We start from the raw sequence: 11,281 nt of genomic DNA, 5'->3' as shown, positions 1-11,281 counted from the left end.
AATCAAAAATCTAACCAAACTTGCAACCTGGCTCTGATACCAATTATTGGGTTTTAGTTAAAAATAGTTTCATAAACTAGAAAAATTATGGCAACAGAAGACTTTAATTTGTAATAACATAAACATTTTATACCCACCAAGGATCTTCTTGCATGTTATAGAAAATTAAACACCAACCAAAGGAAGGATGAAGACATAACAACCTTTGTAGTTCTTTGGATCCTCTTGGGAGGCTTGGAAGTTGATGAAGAATGTGGAACCTTTGAGACACCAACAATGACTCAACTTGATGTTGATACTAGTCCAAAACTCTTAACCTCTTAAGCTTGAAGTTCATAACCAATATAAACTTCAACAGAGCAAAAGATATGCAAGTAATCTTCAATAACTCAAAGCAAAGAAGAAATTGAGAGTCTCCCATGGAGCTCTTAGCCATTGGAAGAAAGAATGAGGCAAAAACTTCAAGAGTGGAAGCCTCATATTTATAGTGCCTAAAAGTGAAGTTATTAACCAATGGTTCCATCAACTTTAGACAAACGTGTCTCCTTGTCATAAGCATGTCTCCCATGCGTTTAAAACATGATTAGACAAGTCATACACTTCTTCTTTTTATGTATATCTTGAAAATTACATAAAGAAGAAAAAAGAAAGTCAAACTTTTATAAACTCTTTTATAAAATATAAACCTTGTCTTTTAGGAAAAAGACAAAAGGATTCAACTAGTCCAAAAGTTTGTACATGACTTATAAATCATACCATATGATATATATTAAGTTACTTGCTAATGGAATTTATTATTTCCATGAAATAAATAATTTTCAATTTAATTATAAGAGTTTTATTGAATATTTATTAAAATCAATTTCTAATAAATAATCAATTGTATCAAGTTGTTGTTAGTGTGACCCATTAGTATCATATGTTATTTCGAAATATCACTTTAATATGAGTCTTAAGCATACTAGATCTTTCATGATCTTCATATCCAGAGTTGCTAACAGAGCACTGAGGAAAGATGCTAAGAATTTCATTCACTGAATGAACTTCACCATTACATATAGGAAATTTTTAGCAAAATCTTAGTGGAGGAAAAACATACTCACGATGAGAAGGTTGGTGGAAAGGATCAAGAGCAGACAATTGAGAAATACATTTGGTAATACAGTTAGAATCAGTGGAGAAATGAGTATCAATTAAAGTTTGATTTATAAAATAAGAACTCACAAAATATATTCTTAAAGTTTTCTTCTAAACAGTCAGCTTTATAAAAGGCTTGTTTAGTCTCAACCCTTTTGGTTAAGGAAACAACACCTTCTATATCGCCTCCAAGAATTTTCTCACACTGATCTAGAATCAGGGCATTAATAATTTTTGTGACATTATAGTGAGAAGAGGCCTAGTTTTTTAAAACAAATTGAATGCTTCTAGAATAGTCAACAACTTTTTCCTTTTTAGAGTGAAGAAAATTATTGGTTAGCGAGGTACAAGTATTTTCTTTTTTAATAAAGAAAGAGATTTTTCAAGGAAGGCGAGTTTTTCTTTGAGATTTTTTAAGTCAAAACTGAGAAAATATTTTTATTTGTTTGAAATAGATAAACCAAAGTGTAAGTGATCAATTGTGTCATATTTTTCGACGTTTTTAACAGAAGAGAGGTTAACAAGATTTTTTACCTGATACGATGAGGTAGCGACCCATTCTGAATTAAGGTCAGCAACAGCTTGATAAGGATTAGCATCAAGATTCCCAACACTGTCATTTGATGTGTTAGCGTGAGATTCAACGATCTGGGCCATGAGACACTTACCTTCATCATCTGAGGAGTTTACCTTTTCAAAAGCAAATTATAGTGTGATCATCATCTATTTAGCGGCTGAGCATTTTTGAACCAACTGATAGACAAAATAAGGGAGTGAGTTTCCAATAGCAACTCCCACCTTTACATCGAGATTCAGCACCTTTTTCTCTTCCTTGTTATATCTATTCAAAGATTTCCCTCTTAGCTTACTATTAGATACACCATCATTGGATGATTGATTCATAATGGCGACATGACCTTTGTTGATGATGTCGAGCATATCAAATTCCATGAACTCGAGAGCTTACATGGCCTTTGATTTCCAAGCAGAGAAGTTGTGCTTATCAAACCGAGGGATCTTATTGAAAACAGATGATTTTGGATTGAAAGAGGTCGACATAGTTACTTGAGTGTATCAAAAACCTGCTCTGATACCAATTGAAGGTTTGTATCGATCGGATACACTTCAGGTATAAAGAACAGAAGCAAACTAATATAAATAAATAAAAAACAGAGAGTAAAGAACACAAGGAATTCTCCAAATTGTCTTTCACCAAGAAAGGGTTTGTTTTCACCAAGAAAACGAGTTGTCACAAAGATGGTCACCAAGACGAACTCAACTTTAGGGTTTACCATAATATTGAATGTATACTAATCTATACAAGTATATCCCTTGACTGAAGGGATTGTATATAATCTATATTAAGAGCCAATCCTTATCAAAAAGATATCGGATCTGCTATCTATTCTATACTTATCGGTACCATTACCTAGTATACAAAAGATTACATAGAATAACTATATTCATGCTGACGGTGATAGACTTGATACACTGACGTTGATGGTGATGTAGACACTGACGCTGACAGATAGCGTGTAGAGTGTTTGACTCATCAGATCATAAGGTGTGACCTTACAACCGAAAATCATAATGTTAGGATCTCTATTTATAGCTGGTAGAAAAACCCTAGATAACTCTAATTTGAATATAATACTATTATTTCAAATTAGGCAATTATCCTTATTCCCTAATTATCTTCAAGAGATATTCTAGAAATCCTGGAATACTCCTCCCAAAACCGTCCACCCCTTATGGGGAAGGCTCTGGTACCCTTTTGTTAAACTATTGAACAATTACAACTTAGGTCCTTGCACTTTTAATTAATCCAATTAATCCCAAATATCATTCTAATTAATTTCTAATCAATTCTTAATTAGATAATACTATTTCTAATTAATATATTATTTTCATAATATATTAATAAATCATTTATTGATATTTATTAATCATATAATAAAACAATAAATCAGTCTATCTCTCTCTCTAGAAGTCATCCTATTCAATTAGTAGGTTTGAGGGCAACCCAGAAGAGCTTTGCTAATAGTTCAAGTATATACCAATTTATTTATTGGCTTAGACACCTAATCCAATAATACTAAGCGTGGGGCTTTGGAGTGTTCGACTAACCTAAAGAGTATGGGTGCTTGCATGGCCTTGCATGGAGGTTTAAGGATATAAATAAAAGCCTTGGACTCCTCCATTAAACACACAAACCAGCCACAAAATACTCTCAACCTCTCTCTTATTCACTTGATCTCTTTATCGACCAAGAACCACCCACCGGAGGAGCCACCGGCCATCGAAAACAACCACAGCCCCACCCACCTTTTACCCCATATTTTGTCGAGAAACCAACACCAAAACCCCCCTTCCACATGTCATTCCACCTTCCCCCTCCTTCCATCCCTTCTTTGATCGTCTCCGGACAGAAAAGAAAACGGGAACAACCGAGAGGCTGCCGGATCCCCTCGTCGGCCACTGTTGTCGTCGCAAACCACCTTTGGCAACTACCTTTGTGACATCTCTTGTGTATTATTTTTTTGTGGTGTTCCAAGTTATAGACTCTAGTTTTAGTATTATTTCATGGGTTATTTCAAGTCCAAACCCGGATTAAAGTGTGTTTCTAGTTGGTGCTATTTCATGGTGCTTCTCAGAAATCAAATCATATTCTTGAGCCAAAATCGAAAATCACATATTAATGTGAGTGCTTATGACCCCTTCTTAAAAGTTTTTATACATTTCCAGGGGGGATACATGTGGTCACATATTTTTTTTTATGCAAAACATACAACAACAATTCATCATTTTATGTGAAAATGCAACATACCTAGTTTATAAATGTTATTTGTCAAGTAACATTTTATTTATACATAAAATAGTTTTAAAATTGATATATATATATATATATATATATATATATATATATATATATATATATATATATATATATTGTGTTGTTTAAAATAAAACAACTAGTCAAAAAGAACATATACCACTTACTACAAAATGTTATGATTTTATGTGGAAAATGCATGTCATAAATCTTACGTCATGAAAAGTTGTCACATTTGTACTATTTCAAACTTATATCATGCATGTATATATATATATATATATATATATATATATATATATATATACATGATATATATATATATATATATATATATATATATATATATTATGATTTTATGTGGAAAATGCATGTCATAAATCTTACGTCATGAAAAGTTGTCACATTTGTACTATTTCAAACTTATATATATATATATATATATATATATATATATATATATATATATATATATATATATATATATACACACACTATAACTTGGACTTTACATCTACTTGTGTACACTAAGAGATTTACCTCTTTATAAAAGTGAGTACCTTATATCTTTACTTATATACTTATCTAACATACTCGACTTTTATAGTAAAACTTTGTTCAATGTAAATCATTTTACCTAGTGACTTATCCACGTATAAGTTAGGGCTATTCACTCTCGATCATTACGCCCCGAATGCTTATCCAAGTATAAGATAGGGCGGGTTATTTGTATACACTAGTTAATGGATCGAGACGATTTTCATTACCTAAGTATAAACAACACGACTATAATGATTAATCCTCGGAGTGAGATACATATGCATAGATCTATACGAGTTGACACCCCCACCTCAGGTTGCTAACTACAATCTCGACCGATCAATCAAAGCGGGTGATAAATATCATAAGTCTTTATCCACGACGTCCAGTGAAGCATTATAACGGGTTATATCTAGGCACATAACTCGGTTATAGAAATCACTGTAAACATTAACTGGATCTCTCTCTCTTTATAAACTATAGATTCGGTTTCTCTCTTTACAAAACAGTTATAAGATAGAAACCACGGATACAATTTCTCCCTTTACAAAATAGATATAAGTTTGGTTTTACTTATGGAAGAACACCTTTTGGTTTTCAAAGTTTCTCTTACAGCTATTAACAAACTCATTCATAAGTATGGTTTACTTACAAATAAAATACGTTTTGGTCATTTTAAACGTATCACTACTGCTTTAGCAGAAAACCTGTAACTCTCACCAACCTTGTGTTGACCCTTAAAACAACATGTATTCTCAGGAAATCACTAAACAAGCATTTCAGATGACCGAATAGTCATGGATTCTAGGCGACCTAAATTTCTAGTTTTTGTTATATTTTCCTGCTTGTTTAAGGTAATTCATGTACTCTATTCTTATTTGTAAGAACCTTGTATTCAAACTTCAAGAAGAAATACATCTACTGTTTTGTTATTGTTGTACCTATGCTATATATTCAATTTCTTGTTATCCATGAACTAATTCGCATACACCGGCATGTTCCGCCGCCTCGGCCGGGGTGTGACAAATTATCTAAGTAGCCTCTTTGTTGGTTGCCTACTGTAAGAACATTAGTTTTTTATTTTATCTTGGACAAATATAAAAAGCAATGTTGTTTTAGATGCATTTGTTTTTAGAATTGTTGCAAAAATATGTATTAAAATACTTGCATAGAAGGTGACATGCAGTGTAGAAACATCTTGATTTCCATGTAATATAACTGTCTGTTATTTATGGGAGAACTAACTCGAGACACTCATTTTGAATGTTGAAATTGTAACATCCTTCAATGATTATAACCATAATTAACTTGCATATATAAATAAATTATTTATAAGAACAGATTGTAACCTATATGCATATTTTGGAGACACTTCATTCTTATCTAGTCTCTTCAATGACATCGATGGCAGAAGAAGTCTTAATACAAAATGAATTTGGTCAATTTCTTTGGTAACATGATCAAAATAAACTCATATAGGTTCTTTTAATAAAATTTTATAGTACTAAATAGATTATATTATTACAAAACATATGTTTTTCGTTTAAATGCATAAGTTTGTTAAGTATTGATACACTGAAAGTAACTCTTTGCTGAAGAACCATCAACACCTTCGATAAAGTTGGTTGTTGTTGCATGGTTATCTTGATCACTTCAGGAAGGTATAATCGTGTGACATCCTTGCTTTCATAATTAGGGAATGTAGAAACAGCCCAGAGTAATGATATACTCTGTTTTCGAAGGACATCTATTATTTCACATGTTTCTTGCACCTTCTTTATGTTTTCATAATCCATATTCAATAAATGATTGATTTCTCTCTCAATATCAGTTTTGTTAGAAAGGGTAGAAGTTGCCATTAATCGATATGTTATTCTTAATTAGATTTGTTCTATGTAATTTTAGGGGTAAGTGATAGTGCAACTTGTACCCTAACCGTAACTTCATATAAGAAAGTATATATGTTATCCACATCCACAACGTTCAGGTCTGAACGAGATGTTTGGGTATCCACACACTTTGGGACTATAAATGCAAATACTAAAAGCATTTATGTGAAGCATTTATTTAATATATGATCTTTAGCTTGCCTTAAGAACTATTTACTCTATAAATTGATATTTCCAATCCCCTTTAAATCCAATTGTTTTACCTGTTACTACATAATCTTCCTCTTTGTGTCTCCCTTTGTCTTTTTATCTCTCAGTTGACATGTTAAGTAACATATCTTGACAAAGACTACAAACACAATGTTGCTTTGTTTTTTGAAGCTTATAAGGAGAATAACTTCAGTCAACGAATGATAAAACACCTTCTTAAGTCATGAAATCTGCAACATCGTTCTATATTGAACAAAATTATATTGACAATATGCTTACAGGTTGTAAAGAAGAGGTTTTTGAGAATATTTTGAAGCTTAAAAGAAGCATCTCGATGCATTTATTTCTTTTTTATAAAATAAACTAATGTTTAAAATGTATGTAAATTTTTTCCTAATAATAAACTAATGTTAAATATGTATTCAAATTTTATCCTGACATAGAATACTCGGGAAGAACATCGGCCTCTTTCCTTTTTCAATCGTTAGAAAAAGGAGCTTGGTCAGCCATATTCCCGACGATAAATAAAATATGTTGGTTTATGTGAAGAAAGTACTTATCATTGATATGTGATAGACATATTTTCAAGATAATATCCTCACGTTCGTATTCACAAGTAGGGGTGTCAAAAAAACCCGAACCCGACTAACCCGAACCGACCCAAAACGGAATAATGTAATTAGGGTCGGGTTTAATAAGGTCACAATTTCTATTCGGTTATTCGAGATAACCTGACAAACCCGAAATGAAGTTAGGGTCGGGTTTAGGGTTGATTTTTTTAAAAAAAAATCGGGTTTCGGGTCAGCCCGTTTAACTAACAGTTTGTACAGTACAACCCTTTGTAGCTATTGTATTCTTAGACTTTATTTCTCTTGGTTTAAATGTTAAATCATATCATGAAGACAAAACCCTTCATTTTTTTCTCATCATCGAGGACTGGTTGTCGTAAGTAACAAAATAAACAGAACATTTTTTTTGGAAATTTACATTTTCAGTCCCTATATTAATAAGTGATTTATAAAAATGATACAAATTGAATCCATATAACCTATGTTAACAGCATAATGAATTGAACTTTTTTTTAGCAATTTATATATTCAGTCCCTGTACTATTACCTGATTTGTTCAAATGGAGAAACATTAGTCTGATTTACATCTCAACTTGATTAACCTGACCCTATTAACCTGTAACCCGATTAACCCGAACCCGACTAATCCGTATCTTAATAGGATCGGGTTTCGGGTGAAATTTTTATTTTTGCGAACCCGACTAACCCGATCCATTTAACCTGAAATCAGATCAGGTTGACCCGATTAACAACCCTATTCACAAGTGTTTATTCCCTAGTAATAGAATACATTAAATATGTCCCAAGTTAATATGTAACTATATATTAAATATACGAAATATTTTTCAATATTATCAAATTAAATAAATGTTATTGACACGTATCAAGATAAATATTTCTGTAAAATTATTTTAAAATCATTAAAAATATGACAAAAAAAGTAATAGAATCACACTTAATTAGATTAAGTTAACTTCTCTCGTGTGTGGTGACTATGGGACCTTCCTTTTTGAAGGATCAAAAGAATCATATATAACAAGATAAAATTCCTACCCCTTTACTATCCACACAAAATGACAAGAAAACAAGCAAAATCTACGTGAATAAATGTGCGTAGAATTTAGGAGAGATCAGCAGGCACAACTTCTTTCTTGCTCGGTTTCGGAAATTGTCGTTGGAATCCTTTCAAAATACCTACAAAAAATATATGGTACCTCTAAGAATAAGAACAAAAAACTTGAAATATGGAGAGAAAATGTTGAGAAATATTACTAACATTTCATTCACATCAGGGTGTTCATGTTCACTTGCAATAGCTGTTTTTGCCACACAAAGGAATGCATCATCCACGTTGTAATTCTCTTTTGCTGATGTTTCAAAGTAAGGTATGTTTCCGTTCATGGCACACCACTCTCTTGCTGTTTTCTCAGAAACCTGCTTCATTAGAAATATGTTTTAAGTTTTAAGACTGTATTTGGTACAATGGACTAGACAAAGTTTCAACTTTTTTCAATGATAAAGTGGCATTCTTGTCCTTTAGATATATGATGGATTAATAATATGTCTCACCTTGTTCCATCATTTTATATGAACAAATAAATCACATTTCAAAATAAATGTCAACGCAGTACAAGAGTATCATTTCATTTAATGTCATGTATTTCTTGTTTTATCCTATGTAATAAATGAAACCTAAAGGCATTTAAAATATTTATATATACAAAATATGCAATTTTTTATTCATTACAATCTGAGCTCCATGCATGGAAAACACTTTAAAAGCGTTGTTGCCCCAAGGGGGAGTGTGGACCCAATGAATTGTGATTTTAATCCCAAAAATAATATTAACATATAAGAAATACACTAAAAACTAATAAATTCATATAAGTTATACTATGTACTAATAAATGTTCTCCAAGCTTGGGTTTAGAAAATTTTCAATTCAAATGTTGGATCTAGTTGGGAATTTTTATTTATGTATCCATCATTGGTTATGTTATGTAATATTCGATCTTGTGTTACAAATGGTGTCTAAAGCTAGTATTAATTTTTGTAGATACTTACGGCTCGACTACTACCACCATCGGTGTCCACTTTGTTCCCAAGCAACACGAACGGGAATCTTTCAGGGTTAGTTGGATCAGCCTGTTTTAGAAACTCTTCATGCCAAGTTTGAAGGGTTTCAAAGGTTTTCTGAATGTTGACATCGTAAACAAGAACACAACAATCAGCCCCTCTATAAAATGCAACTCCAAGGCTATGAAACCTTTCTTGACCAGCTGTGTCCCAAATCTGCACATGATATGTTAATTAATATAAGGCACATATATTTACTAGTTTAATTATACAATATATATATATATATATATATATATATATATATATATATATATATATATATATATAATATTGTTTTAATCTTCTTTTGTCGGGTGTCACTCCAATACAACTCCACATTAATATATTAGACAAATCACTATCATAATTAATGACGTTAAGGTTTTAAATAATTGATTTTAAACTTTTATAGAAACATTTACTCTTTTAATTATATGTTAAATTTGAAGTTATAACTAACTTTAAAAGTTTTGTATATCTCTTAATTAATAGGTTATTTAAAATTATTTATTTAAAACAACTTGATTAGTAATTATGAATTTTTGCTATGAAAATTAAATTAATTTTGTAATCGTGATTCCCACGGTTATAAACTAATATATATATATATATATATATATATATATATATATATAGAGAGAGAGAGAGAGAGAGAGAGAGAGAGAGAGAGAGAGAGAGAGAGAGAGAGAGAGAGAGAGAGAGAGAGAGAGAGAGAGAGAGAGAGAGAGAGGGGCTTAAATGTATATTCGTGCAATAATTTTTCAAAATATTGGCAAGTTATGCAATAATCACGCTTGGATCGATCTATACCATGGATGCCTAGGATTGAATCTTGAGTAAAGCACACAAATCTCATATTTGGCATTATAGCCGTGTCGCTTTTAGTGGCCACACAACTTTTAGCGCCACTACCCTTATTTTTTTGTAGTGGCAGTTAATTTTATGAAAACTGAAATGTTTTAAGTGTAACATGTTTCAACGGTAGAACCGTGATTGCATAATGTGTAGCAGTTGCATAGAATGTTTAATAAACATTATTGATAACGCTCATTCTTACTTTTTAATAATTCCATTATTTCCATGCTTAATTAAGTATTATTATTCCTATATGTATTAATTACAAAAACTATCTTAATTCTATTTTTTTTAAAGGGAAAAAGCAAATTGTGACAACTGATGACTTACTTGCAACGTGACGAGCTTCTCGTCAATATGCAACTCTTTCGTCACAAAATCAGCGCCAATTGTCGACTTGTACTGTTTGTTGAACCTGTTATAAACGTATCTAATATGCAAGTTAATTTCAACTTACAAGTTTTCAAAGTCATCACGATTCTCAACACGTCAAGCACTTTGTATAAATATTAAACGTTAATACGATATCATGATATATAACTGTTATATTTTTAGTAGTTTAAGGATACCGATTCATCAAAGATGTCTTCCCAACCCTACAAAAAAACAACAAATCGATAACAATCACTAAAAAGAGAACAATGATTTAATATGAACTGAAAAAGCTCAGACTAATTAATTACTCTAATGGGAAGAAGAGATGATACGCACCCACTATCACCAAGAACAATGACCTTGAGCAACATCCGATCAGACATCAACATGGCCGGAGAAGTAAATCCTGCTGATGAATTGTTTGCGATATTTACCGGAGATGTGTAAAGCTACCGGAGGAGGAACCAACAAAGGGAAAACCAGTGGTCACCTGCCACGTTGTTGTTTCTTTCTTTCTCAATTCTCATTTCACTTGTTTCCTATTTATGTAAACTTTTGTTGACATTTGACTTTTCAAAGTCAATAGATAGTTCTCAACATTTGATGTTTGATAATAAATTAATAATCATGTTTATTCTGTAAATAATATATTTAACTTCACATATACTACTAAAGAAAATGTTTTACTATTCTTATACATATCGATATTGATAAAATACAATAAGTGGGTGTATGAATTATGATCATTATAAATT

At 31.5% G+C, this 11,281-nt stretch overlaps 1 protein-coding gene across 2 annotated transcripts; it reads right to left on the bottom strand.

Moving 5' to 3' along the window:
- Positions 1–8,061: 8,061 nt before the first annotated feature.
- Positions 8,062–11,062, bottom strand: LOC145108645 (ras-related protein Rab7-like). 2 transcript variants are annotated; one of them, XM_079045697.1, is made up of 6 exons: positions 10,863–11,062; positions 10,721–10,747; positions 10,482–10,581; positions 9,243–9,470; positions 8,455–8,615; positions 8,062–8,372 (listed from the first exon to the last, which is right to left on the bottom strand). In XM_079045697.1, the coding sequence occupies exons 1-6, from the start codon at positions 10,913–10,915 to the stop codon at positions 8,309–8,311; spliced, it is 633 nt and encodes a 210-aa protein (XP_078901823.1). In that variant the 5' UTR covers positions 10,916–11,062; the 3' UTR covers positions 8,062–8,308. The 2 variants fall into 2 exon arrangements, with proteins under 2 accessions (XP_078901823.1, XP_078901824.1); XM_079045698.1 differs by having other exon boundaries at positions 8,455–8,612.
- Between the last annotated feature and the right edge of the window lie 219 nt (positions 11,063–11,281).

This window comes from Lactuca virosa, chromosome 4 (genome assembly GCF_052849685.1).
Source record: "Lactuca virosa cultivar CGN04683 chromosome 4, Lactuca_virosa_CGN04683_v6, whole genome shotgun sequence".
NCBI lineage: Eukaryota > Viridiplantae > Streptophyta > Magnoliopsida > Asterales > Asteraceae > Lactuca > Lactuca virosa.
Note: the sequence above shows the minus strand (reverse complement) of the source record. Positions and strands in the feature narration are given on the sequence as shown.

What these genes read in the sequence shown, in the direction of transcription:
- LOC145108645 (XM_079045697.1), bottom strand. Translation starts at nt 10,915, where the DNA reads ATGTTGATGTCTGATCGGATGTTGCTCAAGGTCATTGTTCTTGGTGAT. An exon ending in AAGACATCTTTGATGAATCG is followed by an intron (nt 10,582 to 10,720) that starts GTATCCTTAAAC and finishes CTTGCATATTAG; the next exon opens with ATACGTTTATAACAGGTTCA. An exon ending in AGAAGCTCGTCACGTTGCAA is followed by an intron (nt 9,471 to 10,481) that starts GTAAGTCATCAG and finishes TATCATGTGCAG; the next exon opens with ATTTGGGACACAGCTGGTCA.